Source organism: Colius striatus, chromosome 15 (genome assembly GCF_028858725.1).
Source record: "Colius striatus isolate bColStr4 chromosome 15, bColStr4.1.hap1, whole genome shotgun sequence".
NCBI lineage: Eukaryota > Metazoa > Chordata > Aves > Coliiformes > Coliidae > Colius > Colius striatus.
In genome coordinates, this window is record NC_084773.1 from 21454702 (window position 1) to 21474628 (window position 19927).

Below are 19927 nucleotides of genomic sequence, written 5' to 3' on the forward strand. Positions count from 1 at the left end.
AGTCAATCACTATCACTTCATACAAATACTGATTTTGTCTTCTGTAGTAATGGTTTTAGAACATCAGTGTATACCCTGGTCTGGGCTGTGTGTGTCTTTATTTGCCCTGGATACAAGGATTCTTCAGTGCAGATAGACTCTTAATTACAGACATACTGCTGGCATGGGCCCTTGGCTGCAGACCCTTTTGCTTCTTTTTCTGTCTGGTGGGGCGGTCATTTTGCAATATCTGCTGTCATGAGCACCTGTAAGCACTCTTCTGGCCTGGTTTAAAAGGCTCTGAAAGTTACTTAATGGTGCAGTGCTTAAAAATCAGTAGGTAGTGGGAAGGGTTGGTCTGCCTGCCTGTGTGCTGGTGTGTGTTCTGTGAGCTGTACTTCCAGTCCTCTCATGAGGATGCCTGCTTTTTCTGAATGAAAGCAATGTAGAGCTATGAAGGATTGCAGAGGATCTTTGCAGCAGCTTCAGTTGTGTCTAAATAATGGCTCCATCCAATGTGCAAAAGCCCTTTGCTCCAGAGACTATAAAATATATCTTCTCCTGTTGTGCTGTGTCGAAGTGGGAGCCTCTTGAAAGGACACTGTGGAGGGAATGCATACATTTTCAAGTGACAAAGCTTGGAGCTTTGTAAGAGTCTGTGGGTTGGTTTGGGTTTTTTTCTTTCTTTCTTTTCTCTCAATGAATTCTCCAAAGTTGTCACATCCTCATTTAACAAGAGGAACCTGAGTCCTTGTGAGAGCTTCGAAGTAGCTTGGCTTGGAGTGATGGAGTGACAGGGAGGGCACAGGTGCTCACCAGGAACAGCTATTAACTTTAAATTCTCCTTAGGTGTGGTGCCAGGATAGAGAGATTCTTCCTCAAGAGACACACAGGGATGAATTCCTGTTGATGTCCAGCTATCAGCAGGTGCCCTGCACAGGGGAGATGCCTTGGCCCTGCTTGTGGAGCTGGCATCTGAGGTGCAACACCGGAGCTGACTGTGAGGTGGGATGCTTTTGACCAGTGAGGAACCCATCCAAGTGGGGCATCTCAGGAAAGCTGGATAACTCTGCTTATGCACTTGAGTTGATTCTGTTTTGACTGAGGAAAATCGAAAGAGCATTTAAAAATGTTTAAACTTTTTGAACTTGGTACTGAGGAACTTTTTTCCTCATTTAGAGACTCAGTTTACTTTTACACATGGGTGGTGGTTCATTTTCAAGTAAAAAAATCAGGTTGTAAGAATTTTCAGGCTGTAGTAATTATAAAACAAGATGAAACATCCCGTGTGAGTCAGAGCTCAGCCTTTCCTCTTCACCACTTCATTTCTTCCCACCAAAAACAATCTTTTTTTCCCCAGAGCTTCTGTATCAGCTAGTAGCAACAGACCTGGCCTGACTTCAGGCAGCCTCTGTGTCTCAGCTTCTCTACACCTAAAATAAGGGAAAGAGATCCTGACTTATGCTGTAAAGTGCTGAGTGATCTGCAGAAGAGCCACGTTTTGCAGTTCTCATGCCGTATGTTTGGTCCTTCGGGATGTCCCATGGTTTTCCTGCAGCTATGTGTGTGCCTGCCTGCTGGGTTGTGGGATAAGCCACCTCCCCTGTGTGCTCTCCCTGACAACACCTGCTCTGTTAACTTCATTTAACAGTACTTTTGAATCTGTATTTTAATCTGTGCTATTATCTGAGGTGTCTGTGAATAGCTCCTTTGTCCTGCTGTCTTTTAATTAACTCATCCCCGCCGCTGTTTCTTATTAGATGCCTCTGATACTTTATTAATTAACACACTGTGCAGTGTGCTGTGGAAGCTGATATCTAAGATGCCAGAAAAGATGAAAGTGTTTAGCACTGAGAAACGAAACAACAAAGGAAGAAGTTGTGTTTTCATCCACCACCAATGGCAAGCAGAATGTCACTGGAGATGGGGTTCATATCTGATTTTTCCTGCTGTTACACAAGCTATAGAACTGTAATATGTGAACTGTGCTAAAAGTGGACATTTCTTTGGTGTGGGTGTATTTATCACCATTACTGTCTTGGTGCTATTTTTGCAATGTTAGCTGTGTATTTATGAGAAGTCCAGTTCACAGACACGTACTTTATCTTGAGACCTCAGTTGCTTGGGCCACTCCATCCCATGTGTTGATGGGCAGTTGAATGAGTAAAGTTTTTCCTGAACAATCTTTGCTTTGCCAGTGTCTCAGCTTCTTTGCCATTGCTGTTACTGATAATTGTATCAGTGGAAGTATTTTGCCTCAATATCCTTCATCTTGTAACATCAGACTCTCAGCTCTTCACCCAGATAAAGTTTGTCTAATGCATTGCCAACATCACTTGCCTTTCAGCCTGTTGTTCCTTTTAAAGTCAATTAAAGCTTGTTGAGGTGGTTGTTTGATTGGGGCAGGGTGTGATCCCTCAACTGACTGGTTTATTTGTTTATTGTGTTTTCCTGTGGTGCTGGTTTTGCCCAGGGGTTGAATCTGTGACCCTGTCCTGTGTGTATCACAGTCAGGGCTCTGTGCACAATAACAATTGTACCAATCCCTCAGGAAGCTTGACACGAAGGGTAAGTTCTCCATAAGGGCAGAGATCCAGTCAGTTTCTCTTCCAGCCATGTGTATTTCCTGCTGCCTGTCCCGTTCTCTCCTCTGACACAGTCCTTTTCTTTCTTCTTAAACAGGTGGGCTCTGCATTGCTCAGTCCCTGAAAATCCCCCAGGATCGCAAGGACAAGACCATCGACTTTGACAAAATTATCAAGCAGCTCCTAGAAACTCCCAATGCCAGGGCCATCGTTATTTTTGCCAATGATGAGGACATCAAGTAAGGATGACTGAGGGAATGAATCCCTCTGTGCTCCATAGCTTTGCAGAAAAGAGAAAGCAAATAAGAATCTGGACAGTGAAAGGGAAATGTCTGTTGGTAAGAGCGTTGTGAGGGTGTGGAATTCACACAGAGGTGCTGCTGTTGCTGCCCTGGCTCATGAGGTGCCTCAGACCATGCATTGCAAGGATGAGGGGCACAGGAATGTTGATCAAGGTCTGGAAGCTATTCCTGGCAGAGGGTTACTCATGCATTGGATGGCAGACCTGACCTGACCTCTCAAAGAGGCATTAAGAAGATGCCTCTCTCTTGAAGCTCATACTACTATGTTTTATTCATTATTTCAGAGTCTATTTTACAGCAAATGATGGTTATTAGTGACAAAGTGGCTTGAGTGCTCAAGGTTTAACCACATAAGGTGCTCAGGGTTTCACCACATACCACTTGCTCATAAAATAATACAAAGTATATTGCAAAGGTGTGACTTAGTCCTCACTTGCCCTTGTTCCATACTCCCCTTCCAGGATTTTAGCTTAGCTTAAAATAGTGATGGCTTTGTCAGTTGCCAAGAGGCTCAGCTCTACAAAATAAGGCACAAAATAAGAAGTGAGGACAAAGTTTCAGTGAAGTCAATGGCAAAACTTTTTTTGTAGAATCAGTACTTCAGACTTAGGATATAGGGTGAATGAAAAAAAAGGTTCAGCCTGTGCTGCATGGCTTGGGATGTGGTGTGGAGTGTGGTTCCTCAGCCCCGTGGGTTACAGCAATATGCTGTTTCGGTTCACAGTTGCAACACGTTCTCTCCCAAGCAGTTATGTCTTTAAATGAAATGAATCTGTGAACAAGCTGTTGTTTTCCACAGGCAGATCCTCGCTGCTGCTAAGAGGGCAGATCAAGTTGGCCACTTCCTCTGGGTGGGCTCGGACACGTGGGGCTCCAAGGTGAGCCCGCTGCTGCAGCAGGAGGATGTCGCCGAGGGAGCCATCACCATCCTGCCCAAGAGAGCCACCATCGAGGGTAAGAGCTGTCTCCTGCTGCCTGTAACGCTGGGGGTACAAAAGCGACCACCCACGGTTATGTTTTCAATGTGTTTGTGAACAGCTCTGTGCAGACACAGTAAGACACAAAGGACATTAAGTCTTCATCTCCTGATGTTTTTTCTCTATGTCTGTGTGCTCCTCATCTGAGAACGAGATGTTATTTACAGCAGTTATTTATTAAAGGCATGATTTCAGAGCAAATATTAAGCTGTAGTGATATGACAGGGCCCTTGTCACTCAAAAGAAAGTAAACCAAAATGATCTTAACACATCACGTACATCCCTAGGAAGAGAAACCTGTTACAATTTATGTTTCATCTCTGGAGCAGTAGGTAAGTTTTCTACTGGAGAAGTAAACATTCATTTTTAAATCAGCACTTGGCATTTAGACTTGGCTTAACTTGTATTTCATTCAGGTTGAGCACTGTAGTTATTAATATGTATTGCCTGTGTGCTGCACAAATATTGGCTCTTGTACAGATGCTTGTGTATATAAAAATTAGGGGAAGCTTTTTTTACATAGCCTCTCCCTTCTCAACGTTCCTTTGTGTTCTGAAGAGTTTGTCTGATCTTTCCTCAGTTTATCCCTTTTGTCTGTGTAGATGCTTAACTATCCACATGGCTTCCCCTGGGCAAACCAGACTTGCCAGTTAGAGTCTGTGTTCTCTATAATACGAAAAGTTCTTCACAAGGGAGACACTGGGTAAAGAAAACAAACTCCTTGGCTGGCATGTGGCCGTGTGCTGGGCAGGGGCTCCAGAGAATCCTTGAATGTCTCCCACATTAAAACAAGTTCTAGTATCTTCACTCACTGGAAAGCCAAATCTTTGCACTCATTTTGACTGTGCCTATGCTACCACCTCGTTAGTCATTCTTCTCAGGTATATGCTATGCTTCATCCCTTTACATTCCTCAAACCCCGGAGGCACTTCTGCGCCTTATTTCTCCGTAAATACGTGACGTTGATAGACAATGAAGTGTTTTGTTTCTGAAAACCAGGGTGTTTTAATAATCTTTTCAAATTGTCTGTGTTCATCCCTGAGGGGTTTTGACACAGAAACAAAAAGCCTGCCAACAGTACACAGACACGAGAAGTTTGCAACTTTCTCCATTTGAAGTACTTTCCTCCTGTATTTCCCGGTAAATGCGGTGGGCAGAATGGGAAACGTGAGCTTTGCTTCTGGGCACAGTGAGTGACAACATCAGGGTGGAAGCATTCAAGTATAGCAAGTGGTTGAATAACAGTTACAAATATCAGTGTGTTTAGCCTGTTTGTGACAAAACATGTCCATTGAGCCAACGGCTTCTTATTCAGTGAATATATTAGACTGCTACCCAAGAGTCAGCGAGTTGCATTTTGCACTTGTAGTCACGTGGAGTGCATGGTTACTTGTTTGTGATGCTTAAATGACATTTTGCCTACATAAATATAATGGTGTTTGCTCTTCAGGAGCAGCTGCCATACAGCAGATACACGTTTTGAGGTCTGTGAGTTCCACGTTGCTTTCCAGAAAGGGAAAAACACACAGCCAGAAGTAGGTGCTGTACTTGTTACGAAAGGAGAGGCAGAGCATCCCAGGACAGCAGTTGCACTGTCAATAGTAAATGTTTCCTGGCTGCTCTGTGACTGCTTAGGAAGGTTCAGGTTGGTTCTACTTCTTCCAGTCCCGTTCATCCCTCCCTAATTGCCATCTGCATCTGCCATCTGCTTGGTCCTGTTAGGAGAAAGAGTAAAGGGATGTTTAGGAGCACAGAGCACACTCCCACTCTCCTAAAGCAGTTTTCCAGAACTCAACATTTACCCTTTCAGACTGATTCCAATTCTGTTTCATCCACTAAGAGAAACATCCAGTGAAATCTGTTACTTATAGAAGTAAGTAATCCTTAGGTGTTAGCATTTCTATGCTTAATGAGGCTGTTATCCTTATGGATTGTCTGCCTTTCTTGCATTTAGACTGCTGTATATTGCTTTGGTTTTCTTTCTGTTGTTGTAGTAATTTCATTTGGCTATGAGTCCAAGAGAACTGGAAACAGGCATCTTAGTGTTATTCTTTTACCATCCAGCCATGAACATCTGCTCCCTAAAATTTAGTGATGCATTTGTTTTGATGAAGACATAAAATAAATGAAATAAGAAGCCTCGATTTTCCCTATAAATTGCTGGAAACAAACTATATTAGCAGAATGGAACTCAATTTGCCCCAAAGGACCATGTCTTGAGCAGCATCCCAGCCTCTCAGGCTCCTTTTGGGCAGTAGCATGCAGCAGCACTGCCACCTGCCCTGCAGCTCCTGAGCTCCAGGACAAGGCAATAACTAAGCACCAGCTGATTCCCACTGGATTTGGGGAGATTGTCTCAAATGATGGAGTTTAAATTATTTTACTCCTCAAGAGCATCTTCTTTAGTTTTGGGTTTTTTCCCCCTTTTCATTTTATCATTGTGTTAAATAGAGTTTGGAATACGTTAGAAGAAGATTCCTGACAAACTTCACTGGAAACAGCACTGCAGCTCCCTTGCCTTAACCTGAAATGTGTGATACTGCTAGCTTTTTCTCACAGCTTCAGGGGAAAATGTCAGACTAATAAGCCAGAAATGTTAAATTGCCTTGAAAATGAATGTGCCTCCACGTTCAAGTGGATGTGGTACACTTTGGGTTGTCAGGGAGGTTTTTATGTGTGTAAATCTGTTGGTCACATAAGTCAAAACCTGAAACGGTCACTATACAGAAAAAGACATTTTTCCCATGACACTTCTACCCCAGACATGCCTCTTCAATGGAAAATAGAGATGTGAAACATAGATGTGTTGGTGTGTTTGCTCCCATCTACATACACGTCATGGGAAGTTCCTGGTTTTGCCACCAGTGGGAACATCCATCAGCCTCTGACTCCAGAGAGAGTCCAAAGCGCCTGGTTTCTTGTAGAGTTGGGCCCCAGGCACACAGTTGTTTGTCTTGATACTTGCTGTCACTCTTGGGACAAGATTTTCTTTGCCATAGTCCCATGGGGTGATTTAGGAGATCATTACATGAACTGAATTCATTTGTCTTAAGTCAGTCTTAATATAGCTCAATTGTGTTTGATGTAATTACGCTGAAGGGATAAAGTTGCATCTTATTTGCATAATTGCAGCAGACAGTGAGCCAGTGCACACTTTAATAGTAATCACTTCATGAAAAGTTGTGTTTGGAACAAGCTCCATAGCCAGCTTCACCAAACAGCAGAGCTGAAAGGCTTTGCGAGGCTTCCAGGGGAAAAAGCTGAACCTATTTACTTTTAGAACAACTGTTGCAGCACCTTATTGTATTCTGGTTATTGCTGCTTTGAACTCTTCCAAAATATACCTGTAATGGCGTGTCCTCACACTCAGAGGAGGTTACTAAAACAGCATCTCAGTCCCGAAACTCGGCGCACGTTCAGAAGAGCAAGCCCTGTGCTCTGCACTGCACAACTGCAGGAGCCTGTGCTCACATCTGCAGGAGTCTGCAGCCACGTGCCTTCCTCTGAACAGTCTTCTACTCCAGAGTATATCCTTGAAACAGGTGTGATAAGGTGTGATACAACCACAGAGTGAGTATGAGCGCTGGAAGGTGAGGAAAATCAAACAGTTCAAACAACAGACAAAACATGTATTTTCTCATTAAAGTCCTAATGGGATGTATTATGATAACTATTACATTCATTTCACACTAATACAGAAATGAGGAGCATCTGTGGCTCTGAATGCATTCCACAGCCATTAAAACAACAGCACAAGAGAAAAAAAATCCACAGAAAGTCTTTCTTCTCCAAAATGCATTTGGTGGGATTTTACCTACTGCTGCTTTGTTCCCTGAAAGCCCTTGTTCTTCGTTCTCAATAGAGAGATAAAGATTGTGTATGGGGGAGGTTTCTGTGTCAGTTTGGTGTTGAAGAACAGAAAGAGTGCCCTGCTAATCACGGGAAGGGTGAAATGCTGTGAGAGGAGCAGGTGTGAGCTACAGAGGATTTTGGGCAAGCAAAAGCAGGCTGTTATGGAGAAATGATGACATCAGGATCGTGGTAAAAATGGGAGATGCTGAAGCAAGTATATCAAGTTCCCAACATTTCAAGTACCAGGGGAAAGTGGAAGCACAGAGAAAAGGGAGAAGAAAGGCTGAGACTTAAAATAAAAGAGAATTATGTTATTGATACAGTTCAGATGAGCTACTTGCCTTCAGATTAGCAAATTACCATATGTGGTTGTCTTTTCCCCAGGCAACTGTATTCCAAGACAAAATTGTTCATTTGTCACATTTTTCATGGGAAGTCCAGAAGCTTTTTAGACCATTCAAACCAGCAAGAAACAAAACATGGAAACACTCCCTTGGAGTCTCATGGGCTTGACCGTGGTTCCAGCTGCAGACTTCCCCAGATGATGGCTGGGATGAGCTGCAACCCTGTTCCTTTGTAGATGGAAATGAACTCCTTCCACACTAATATTTTTCATCACAAGCTGACCTTTAAGTATTCCACTGCCACTTTACTGCTTCATGTTTCAGTAGATTTAATAAACTTCAGAGCATTTCCTCCTCTTGTTATCGCTACTGTACCCAAATCTAATTACATGTTTTAACTGCCTGGGGTAGCTCTCTTTATTACACCATATAGATGGTTCTAAGAGCTACCTGGATGACCCTCTGATTAAAGATGATAATACCACTGGTCCAGACATCAATTAAAGTTCTCCCTAGAAGGCAGATTGCAATCAAGAGTTCTTAAATTCTTTCCTTGGAGGAAAAGCAGATCTTTCTGTGAAAGGAAGGTACCTGTGGCAGGAGAGATGGAAAAGCCTGATCTTTTTGAAACAGTTTTTTTCAGTACTTGCTGAATTCTGTAAAGGGAACTGTTAGACAGTGCATGTCCAGAAGATACTCATGCCTAAGGAATGGAGTCAGGCAGATGGCCTTGGGTGTCTGAATAAGTCTTTCCCCATGTTGATTTTTTTTCTTCCCCATCGCTTCTTCTCACCTTTGCAATATCAACACTTCAGATTTGGAATTCCCTTACATTGATTTGTAGTATCTATTCAGATTTCAAATGGCTCATTAATCCCCTTCAGGAGTGTGGCAGTACAGAGTATGTATGAAAGAATGAAACGGTAACATTCAGGATGATGTTTGGACCTCCAAAAGGTGTCTACAACTCTGCATGAGAGCCCAGACATAGTTATTTTATCAAGTGCAGTGTCCCAGCTGACGAGAGAAAATAAGTAGCTCTGTTTGTGCAAAAAATATCCCTACTGTGCAGCTCCAAGACTGAGTCATTTGCCATTGGTCCTGTGCAGAGAGGGCTGACTGGTGCCCAGAGCTTGCTTGGATGTTGCAGTCGAGGTGGCATCCCTGGGCATCCTCTCCAGCCTCAAACCTCTCACCAGGCTTAGCACAGGAGGGGCTAATACCTGCCAAGCCCTTGTTAGTATCTGTTAGTATCTTGTCAAGCCCTGCAGATGAAGTAGTGAAAACCAGAATTTTCAAGTGCCAGCAGTAATTTTGGATGCTCTCCTGTGATCTGAGCAGTCTGACACACTGGGATTCACAGGATCTGTAGAAAATATCAAACACCTTATTCTTGGGAAATATGAATCATTCAAAAGAGACAGAGATGGGACCAGGACAGAGAGAAGTAATTTCTGAAAACCACAGGCATATTTGGAGGAGTCCAAATGCCTCCAGTAACTCTTGCAGAGTTTCAAAAAAGGAATGTCTCTTATTTCCATACATTAACAATGTCTTTCTATTCAGGGATGTCTTGGAAATTGTTTTCCTCTTATCCTCAACTGCAAAGAAAATGAACAACTATCCAGTCACCTCTTGCTGTCTGTTGTCCTGTGCTGTGTTGTGTGTGAAAATGTGTGAGCTGGACTGTTACACTGTGGTTTGTGTTGTTGGCATCTGAGATACTGGCTTGGCACTTTCAGATATTGCTTGTTCCTCTTAACTTTTCACCTTTAAAATAGTCCTCATCTTTCTTGCTTATATGTGATCTGTTTTCGTGGGCACCAGCTCACAGTGAAATAAAATCAAGGAGAGGAATGGCTGTAAGAGAAATATCTTGGAAGCCTGGCAAAATGCTTTGCCAGTGAGGGAAAAGAGTGCTGTCTGTAGTCTGTCTCCAGAATCTCATGTGACTAAACAATGGGGTTCAGGGATGTGGCTGAGGCTTGCAGCCTCGTGAAGCTCTCAGCTGTGAGACCAAAGGACAGCTCAGGTTCTACACAAGGAAGCACAGAGCTGTTTACAAAACCCAGAAGGGCTGCAAGTGCTGCAAACCAACAGAACTGTCCCTGGCTTTTTCAGTTGGTTTCGATGCTTTGGTTTTATTTCCAACAGGAGCTTGATTTGCTTGTTTGTTTGTTTGGGTAACATTTAACCCAGAAAAAAACCCCGAAACAATGACAGAGAAGTCATTTAAGAAAACACTAAAATTCAATTATATCTCAAATACTTTACCTTTGCGTCCTCAGGTAGCAAAGCAAAGGAGCTCAGGATTCATCTTCCTCTGTCAGAGACAGTATTGAATTTGGTCCAACATTAGTAAACACAGGCACGCTGTTCTGTATCTATGTAAGGCTGCATTTTCCCCAGGATGTTTGTCTGGCAAAGATGTTCTTTATGCAGGACTTACCCACCTCGTCCCTTAACAGAACAGCCTTATATCTCCTACCAATACTTGTAAGATCCTCAGGTTTGGATTCTCTTTGTTTACAGTGTATTTGGGGTCTTGCACAGTGCTCTGTTGCTCTCAAGGTTCTTCTCTGTGTCCCTGGGGTATGACTGTGTGCTTTATCAGCAAGGAAGGGAGATGGAAAGGTCTGACTCGGAGGGTTTGGTTCATCCCAGGCTGCAGAACTGCTGGAGCCTTGCAGGGCAGCCTTGCTCTAGCGAAGCCCACGGGCACCAAAAGACACTAATTTAAGGGAAAAAATTTTAGGAGAAGTAACATGGCCCACCATTCCCAAATTTACCCATTCTTCCTGTTATCTCCCCTGAATTTTCCTCTCAGCTCCTTGCCACTGCCCATCTGACCAATTTTATCGTCTGCACTGCTGGAAAAGCTCCAGCATGGGGGATTTGTTCTTCCTTGGCACTCCAGGTCAGCTGTTTGAGAGCAGTGGGACCAGTTTCCCTTCCCTGCACTGCTCCAGTGCCTGGGAGGAGGCACATCCTTGGCTAATGGGCTTTAAAATACTGTAAGTACAACCAACAAGAACCAGGAAAAACACTTTAGGGCTGCCTTATAGTGTGACAGAGCAACTCTGGTTTGCACACTGTATCTTACAAGCAAAGTTTACACAAAGGACAATATATAGAAAGAGGTTTATTTACTTTTTTTGCCTCATGAGTAAATTGTGTTTATCAGGTTTGGAACGACAATGCTGAGGGTGTTGTGTGCTCGTGTTACTAAGTAAATTAAGGAAATATCATCTGTTAAGATAGGTTTGTTCATCCCGTGCATTTTGTCAGAAGGATGTTTTTAAATGTCACTTCGTGTTCCTTCCAGAGAACCTCTTCACTGGTCAAGCACAAGTGAAGGAAGAACTTACCTTTTTGTTCCTCCATATCAGTCATGCACTGTTTCAAGTCCTACCCCCAGACTGGCTGGGAATGTTTCTTCCCCAATGCTGATGAAGCCGATAATTGAATTTAAATTAATACTGCAGTTACCTGGGAACCCAAGACACACTCAGAGCCCTGAAAAGTTTATTGCATTATCGATTCCAGCCTGTTGGAAAGGCTCTCTGGGAGCTAAGATTAGCTTGGATTCCTGCTGGCTTAGTGCTGAATCTCATTGTCTCACTGCCTGTATATGAGTCGACTTGTGCTGCAGGAGTGTGGTGTTGTAAGGGCAGGAGGATGGATGGATGTGTGTCAGACTGTGGGCTGAGTGCTGACAAAGGGAACCTGCCTTGGCTGGGGTGCTGAGGGTGCCAGGCAGCCTGTGCCAAGCAGCACACCTCATTCATAGAATCACAGAATCAGAGTAGTGGGGGCTGGCAGAGCCCTGCAGAGCTGCCCCAGCCCCTGCTACAGCAGGTTCCCCTCACTCAGGGGCCACAGGAACGTGCCCAGGTGGGGTTGGAAACCTCCCAAGAAGGAGCCTCCACACCCTTCCTGTGCAGCCTGGGCCAGGGCTCCATCACCTCAGCACCAAAGGACTTTTTCCTTGTGTTGAAGTGGAACTTGCGGTCTGGCTTTCATCCATTACCCCTTACCTGATCACTTAACAGGAAAAATTGCCTCCCCATCCTCCTGACACACACCTTTCAAATACTTGTGTCGATCAGATTGCCCCTCAGCTTGAAGCCTTGTGATGAGAAGGGCAGTGGGATGAAGCATTGGCTCAGACATGGTGCAGCAACACCAGCTCTGCCCAGACCCATCAGGGTACCCACGCTGGAGGTTTGGCCAAACAGGGGCTGACTGTAGGCACAGGCTGTGCATCCACTGAGGTGCTGCAGCAGCAGTGCAGTGCTTGGCTCTAAAGGTAGAAGCGAAAGCTCTGGGGAGAGGTTTAGTAGGTTCAAAGAGACAGTAGCTCAAGGGCAGTATTGTTTTTTAATATGCAGATACAGAGGAGTTACAGAAGCTTTGTGAAGCTTCAAATTAATGTTATGTTTGTGGCTTTCTTTTAGCTGAAGGTGTTGAGGCCTCTGGGTTTTTTATTGCTTTGTTTAAGATGTTCCCTGTGTCAGTCACGGAGGTACAGAGCCTCAGCTCAGTCCCTGTGCTGCTGCAGCCTCCAAGGCAGTGCCCCACACCTCTCCAAACCCGAGCTCCCACAAGGCCACCTTGTGAAAAAACAGACACCAGCGCAGCTCAAAATGCAAACTTTGGGTCTGGTGCTGTGCTAAAGCTACACCTGTGGCTGGTTTGTGCTGCTCAGTTATTGCAGTTCCTTTGGGGTTTCTCAGGTGGGTTGAAGGTGTGATCTGAAAGAGAGTTATCTGCCACTGCTCCGTGCAGGACACAGCTCGTAACCACAGCAGCATTAACGAGACGCTTTTCTCTCGGATGGAGTTTGAAGCAATGCCTTTTACAGTGGCATTGCTGCCTCACAGCTGAGAACTTAGGGACAAAGCTGTAATTGGGCCATAAAGAACTGCTGTAAAATAAAGATTTAGGGAGCTTTCTTTTGGGCTCATGGAAAAGAAATAACGTGCTGGCCCTACCTACAACAGACCCGGCGCTCAGAAAATGCAGGTGCTTCTCTGATGGGAGCCAGCTGTTACTCATTCTGTGGGTATCTCTCTGTGTGTCTCTGTTCCTGCAGTTTGCATATTGCTCCCAGGGCTTATGTTGGCATTTTCTCTTTGATGTTCATGTTTAACTGTTATTTCAGGACACTGGAGATTGTGTGGGTGGTTGTTTTGAGAGAAGGAGATGTGTACACACAGTCACACAGACTAGAATGGCTGATGCTGTAAGAAGAGATAATTCACAGAGCACTATTGATCACTGTTCAGGGAGATCATCAGTGGCCTTTGTTTTGGATTACCCTGAATTGCATCTTCTGAAGAGCAATTTTCCTCTCCATGATCTAACACTGAAGTTGTCTGAGCTGTCTGCTGGACACGTTTGGGCAGAGTATTTCCATCCAGAGGGAAAGAGCTTTATTTTTAGGAAGCCTGCTATGCCTGTGCCAGCTCCTGGTCTGCACATGAGCCAGCAGGAACCTCCAAGGCTTCCTCTGCAGGTTTGCTCTGTGCAGAAGGCTTGACTGGGTATCTGTGATCAGAGAGGCTTCACAGGGGAGCGTTCCTTCCTCCACACAGCAGCCAGCCATATGCTGCTTTCCAGCTTTTCTGCAAGGCAGCAGAGCCAAGGGCAGCTCGGGCTGGCAACCAAACTCTCCTTCCTTGTGAGGAACACGTGGGTAGCATGCAGCAGGCACATGAAGGAGGCAAATGATGGCTTCCTATGCACCACGCCCCAGATCACGACACCATGGTGTTTTCTAGTACTGTTACTCTTTGCTTCTGTGCAGTTTGGAGCCCCATTTGTTGATAGGAATTCATTTTCTGTTTGCTGGTAAGACTGGCAGGATTTCCAGGATCTGGGGAGTGGTGAAGCTCAGGGGACCTCATTGGCCCCTGCCTGAGTGAGCCCCTGCCTGAGTGAGCCCCTTCTGGGCAGCTGAAGCAGAGCTGGTGCACGGAGAATTACAAAAAAACCAGATGTTTTGATTTCTCAGCGTGTTTAGGCATAGAAACAGGAGTCAGGGAAAGATTTTGCCACCCTCTCCTGTTCCTTCAGAGCAGTAATGGCACCGACAGCATGCCAAGCACAGAAGTCATGTTTGCCTCCATAAGCCAGCTGCTGCAGGGAGCCCAGAGGATGGTACAGCACTGAGCTGAGAGCAGGAGGGGTTTTGTTGCTGAAAGAAAGGAGCAGGAGAAGGGAATTAGGGAAGGAGGTGAGGTGTTCCTGTAGTGGGAGTAGTCCATGGAGTCCATCTGAAGGACCCAATGTAAGGTATGACAAGGTTCAGATCTGCATCTGCCTCTGTGGGGATGGGGAGGGAGAAGGAAGAGCTCCCCTCTCCTCTTTGTGTGAGAGCTGCACGTCTCCAGTTATTTGTTACACTATAATTTAAGAGGTTAACACATTTTTCTCCTTCCCAGGAAGTCTATTGGTAGAGTATTTGTTTTGCCATTTATATTTCATGTATTTTTCATATAAAAAAAGAAATTGCAGGAGCTTTCTGAAATAAACCATTCCTGCTTTAGGTAAAAATAGCCAACAATGGTCCCAAATATCTAGTTTGAGAAAATGCCATTCTGCAGGAGGGCTGAGACACAGATTGTTCCTAATGGAACAGATAATTTTTCATCTCTGATATAGTGCTCTGGCAAAGCAAAACGAGTTTCATACAATGTGCAGCATTTCCAGTCCAGCGCCTGGTGGGCTGTGCATAGATGTTGCAAAACAAGCAATGAAGAATGACACTTACCTGAGCAAAGGAACCGATGGTCTTTCTTAATGGTTGTGAGGAATTTGGCCTCAAGAAGCAGTTCTGAGTAAGGACTTTGGGATGTAGGTCCATGGACACTAGGTGACCATTTTCCTTTACAATTATTAGGGCATTTTAATTTAGGAAGCTTCAGGCACTGAAATTGGCACAGTGAAACACAGAATACAAATACAATCTGTTTGTGCCATAAGGTGATGGAAGAATGTGTGCTAGCAGCCCAGAAAGCCAACCATACCCTGGGCTGCATCCCAGGCAGTGTGGGCAGCAGGTACAGGGAGGGGATTCTCCCCACTCTGCTCTGCTCTCTGAGACACCCCTGCATTGCTGCTTCCAGCTCCGGGGCACCAACATGAGGAGGACGTGGAGCTGCTGGAGTGAGTTCAGACAAGGGTCACAAAGATGGTCAGAGGGCTGGAGCACCTCTCCTCTGGAGAAAGGCTGAAAGCATTGGGGCTGTTCAGCCTGGAGAAGAGAAGAGGGTGCTCCAGGGAGACCTTAGAGCAGGCTGCCAGTACCTAAAGGGGCTGACAAGAAAGCTGAGGGGGGGACTTTTACAAACACCTGGAGTGACAGGTTACTCTTTACAAATACTAAGAGCTATTAACTTGTCTAATGCTTCTTTTCCTCTTTTTTCTCTGTCTTTGAAAGAAATTAAACCCCAAAGCTCCTAAATTCTCATAATTTTTTTCTCATGGCGTTTTTGACCAGGTAACTGCAAACTGAAAAGATTCTCTAAGGCACTTAAAATTGATCTCTCAAATCCTCTGTGACTGATTATCTTTATTAGCAAGCCAGAAAAGAAAGGCTACTTCACCATCTCTCAAGCAAAGCAGAAATACAAAAGGCTGAGGGTTTCATTACAGTAAAATGCAAGCATGGCATCCCTGCTGCAAGTGGCAGATTAATATGCCCACATTATACACTAAAAATGTCTTCACTGCCAGTATTAGGTGTGTATTAGTGTCTGTGATTTTCTGCATGAGTAGCTATTGATTGCTGCCCTAGTTCTTGTCACAGGGAACTGGAGCATCCCAGGAAAGAGCTCTGGGGGCTGCAGCTCCTCTGCTGCTGGGGCTCCACACACACAAGCACGCACGAGCTGTGCGTTTCTGAAACAGGCTGAGCTCGGCTGCTTCCAACACCAAAATTAATGTGCTAGTTCCAGGAAGTGCAAAGGGATCTGAAAGGGTTTTCTTCTTCCTTTGATTGGCTTGCTTTTCCCCTTTTAGTTTGCATTGTTACCACTTGAATGATTATAGGCTTGTGAAAGTAATAGTTTAGGACACAATACACTTAATAACAGACATAATTTCCTTAAAGATGATACAATGGATGCTGAAGTGTCCACTCATGCTGGGCTTGCAGATTTGCTTGGGGAACGTGTTTTCATTCTGTTGACTGATTGTGTGACAACAAAGGAAATCGAATATAATTTAGAAAACCTCCTGAATCCAATGCCACATGCCAGCTCTTTAGTAAGGTGAAGCAGGAGGCAACAGATCGATGATCTTGATCTCCTGGTAAGGACAGATAAATGCAAACCTTTTGTCTCATAGTTGAAATACAATTGTAGGGTGGTGAGGAACTATGTGTTTGCAGGTCAGGACATCTCCATGTGCAGTTTCAGGTGATCTCTCTTGAAAGTGCAGTTCAGCCTTTGTTTCAGTTAAGTGACGTGGTCCATCTGCAAACCGAGTCACTTATGTACATTAACACATCCATAATGGAACCAACGTGCTCCAGTTTGCCTCAGCCTGCTGCTCCACTTCTGAGTCAGGGATGAGGTTGTGGGAAACATCTGCTTACTGTGAGGTGATAGAAGGTGGAGAGATCTAGAAAGAGAAAGCACAGTCTCCAATGGTCATTAATCCCCTTTGAGGATCTTCCAGCTGATTTCTATTTGCCCTCTGATTCTGCTAGTCCCTGCCAGTCTTTGGTGGTGTTTCCAGAAAGGAGCAGCTCTATGGACGACTCTCTCTGCTTTCCCAAGAGGTGAGGAACACGTTTCAGAGCAGTGGGCTGTGATCCTGGGGAGGACACTGCACGTGCTGTGAGGGGAGGCAAATTCATTGACATTTTCTCTGCTAGAAATCTTCCATTTTCCTCTGGGTGATGGGGGTGTGGGGAAGCAGAGGCAGTTGGCCTGTGCTGTGTGTCTGCTCCTGCTGCAGAGCTGCCCTGGGCTGCTGATCCCTGCAGCAGCAACTGCTTTTTTAAGTGTCAAAAGCCATTGTTCTCTATTAATATTTATTATATATAATAATTAGTATTATGCCCAGTTAAGAGGGCCAAGATCTCCCATGTCAAGCTGGCAAACCCAGCTTTTTATACTTGTCATCTTTCAACCAATTGTTTTTTAGACCTGTAGTTTTTTCTCTGCCTTTACCAAGTTAGGACACAATCATGTCATCAACTATGCAGGCTATTTAATAATGAAGCTCCAGGCAAACAAAAGGTTTCTACTAATGCAATATATAAAAATGCAAGGGGGGGTAAACAAACAAAAACCCCTCATACTGTTCTCTCAGCTTGTGCATGGTCCTGGTGTATCTTACCTTCCAAATGAAGCGAGTGGCCTCAGTTTGATCATTACTACGTAAAAGAGAACAGTGCAATCATTTGTGAGGAATGACTCAGCCTAATTAGAGTCAATGTTAACCACCTGTAGTGCCCAGGCTTCAATATATTCTCCATGAGTAGGTATAGAACCAGCACCTTTGCTGATGAGGTTCTTGGCTTTCTTCCAGCATGGCATGCATGTGAGCCCCTGGGATGCAGTAAGCTCCCACAGATACTTCTGAAGGGGACCCAAGCTTCTATTTCTGTTTCCCTCATTGCTTTCCTGGGATACTCAGCAGTGGTTGACCTATTCAAAGTAGCTTTCTGTTCCCCTTGTAACGAGGAAGTACTTTTAATCTTGTTTCTGAGTGTAGCCTGTGTTTCTCAGTGTAGTTACCACTTAGCACACATTTCCAAAGAAAAATATTTAGGGATCTAATGGAAGGAGTTGCTGATGGCATCTGGAAGTTATTGACATCCCTTCTGTTCTTCAAGGTAGGTGTGCTGAGGCTGCTACATCAGCTTTGTTGCTAAAGATATTTGCATGGAAAGAGCCTATTTGTTCTCTGGCTTCATCCCTCAGCTTGTAATGTTTATGGTTGTGTGATGGTTACAGCCTGCTGCTATGTGAAGGAGCTGAGGACAGAGAGGAAATGTTTGGAGTATTGTGGAGAGAAAGATGTTGAAGGTGGGTTTTTGTGTTAGCATTAGTGTAATGCACAGCTGAGCTGTGCTTTAAAGGGAAACAAAATCTGTGTGGTGGCTGCTGTCCCCTTCCCACAGAGGAGTGGTGAGGGGCACTCGTGGATGCACGTTGTTTGTGGCTGGAAATGCCTCCTGAGACTTGCCATCTGCCACGAGTGGTTGCTGAGGTCAGGAGTGACGTAGTGGCGTGGACTCTGCAGAGCTGTGGCAGGGTTTGGGGGTTTGTTTCATTTGTTGGGGTTTCTGGATTTTGGTGTGTGAGGGGTTTTTTGTTGGTTGGTTGGCTTTGGTTTTCTTTCCTGGAGATCTAGTGGATTTATTGGACAGAAGCTGGGAAGCAGTGAGGCCAGGTCAGCTGGAAGCACGTGTCTGTGCCTGGCTAATGGCTTGGGGGTTTTTTGCCTAGTGAGATGACATCCACCTTGTGGGGTCTTCAGACAGCTCTGCTAGGCTGTGGGGGTGTGAACCAGAGCTCTGAAGAGACCCAGCTCTGTCTTATAGTAATTGTCAGTAACATCATAATACTTCTGGTGTTTCTGTTTCTCATGCTCTGTTAAAGTTTGCATTAAGCATTCCACTTAGGGCCAAGTACAAAGCTTAATACAATACTGCAGTCACTTCAATTTATGGAGTGAAATTTGTGTGCTTCATTAAAAAACCCCTTTGAATCACACCTGAACTCTTTCTTTAACGTCTCCCTGGAATTCAAATTATGGTTTTAGCTTTGGCAGTTATTTAAAATGCTGATCTGTCAATTCCCAAAGAGAGAATACTTGTCTCGAGTAGTGCCACTTGAAATTTTGGGAAGCCACACAGATGTTCATCTCCTCATTATGGAAATAATGTATTTGGTTAATGTGTTGGTATGAAGAGAGTGGAATACAAATTATCTTGCAACTTGAGAGCCATTTAAAAGTTTCCTTATATTTAGACTGCCTTATTCATCTCCACTAAGGCATCTCTGATGAGAGGTCCCCTGAATCTGCCCGATTTGGAAGTGCCTCTGTAAGTTGCCAGCTCAGACCAGGGCTCTGGCATCGTGTTTCCAGCAGCCCTACCCTGGCTGGAGCTCAGCAGGGGGCAGTGAGATAAGGGGGCTTTGATCTCACCACATCAGCCAAGGGAGATGCTGTGGGACGTTTACCATCTCAGCAGATTTGCCTTCCATGCCTTGAGGTTCCAGTGAGCAGCATACTGGCTTTTTGGTTCTGTATCTGGGAAAATGAGAAGAGGATCTGAGCCAGGAGCTGGCCACGGGTGCTTGCCTGGTGGTCCTTAAGGCCAGGCAGGATCCCAGTGGAGATGCTGACCCAGGGGTGGGACAGTCCTACAAAACAGAGAGAAAAAACTAAACAGAGACAATGAGAGGATGAGACATGGGTGCCTAGAGGATATTCTGCTCTTGAAATATTTCAATTGAACTGAAGGGCTTTTTTGCTTTCCCCAAAAGTCGCTGTATGTTCCAATGACAGGTACTCGGGGTGATGAGAGTGCTCCTGTGCAGGGCTCAGTGGCCTCGAGGCCAGCCCAAGTGATGGTGCCATATCTCCCAGCCTCAGGAATCTTCCCCATTGTCTTTGTCTTTGCACAAAAAGTCCGAGGCACTTGTTCTGGATGGTGCCTCGTGGTTTGACGTGATTAATGTGCACAGTTGGAGGGGAAGCTGGAACTTTGTGTGAGCAGCCTCAGCTGAGAAGACTGTAGAGAAGGAGAGAACAGTAATTCCATTGCTCTGCCTCGCATCCTAGCACACTCTGGTGTTATTAAAGCAGCTTTATAATCAAGAAATCAGTGTCAAAAAACAAGGAAGTATTTTTTTTTAAGACTT

At 44.8% G+C, this 19927-nt stretch overlaps 1 protein-coding gene across 1 annotated transcript in view; it reads left to right on the forward strand.

Annotated features, from left to right (window-relative positions):
- The window catches only part of GRM7 (glutamate metabotropic receptor 7), a 247709-nt gene that overhangs the window by 139989 nt on the left and 87793 nt on the right, over nt 1-19927 (forward strand). Inside the window, exons 3-4 of the mRNA XM_062008216.1 lie at nt 2662-2803; nt 3666-3820. Of these exons, the coding sequence (XP_061864200.1) occupies nt 2662-2803; nt 3666-3820 (297 nt within the window). The remainder of the gene's footprint in view (nt 1-2661; nt 2804-3665; nt 3821-19927) is intronic.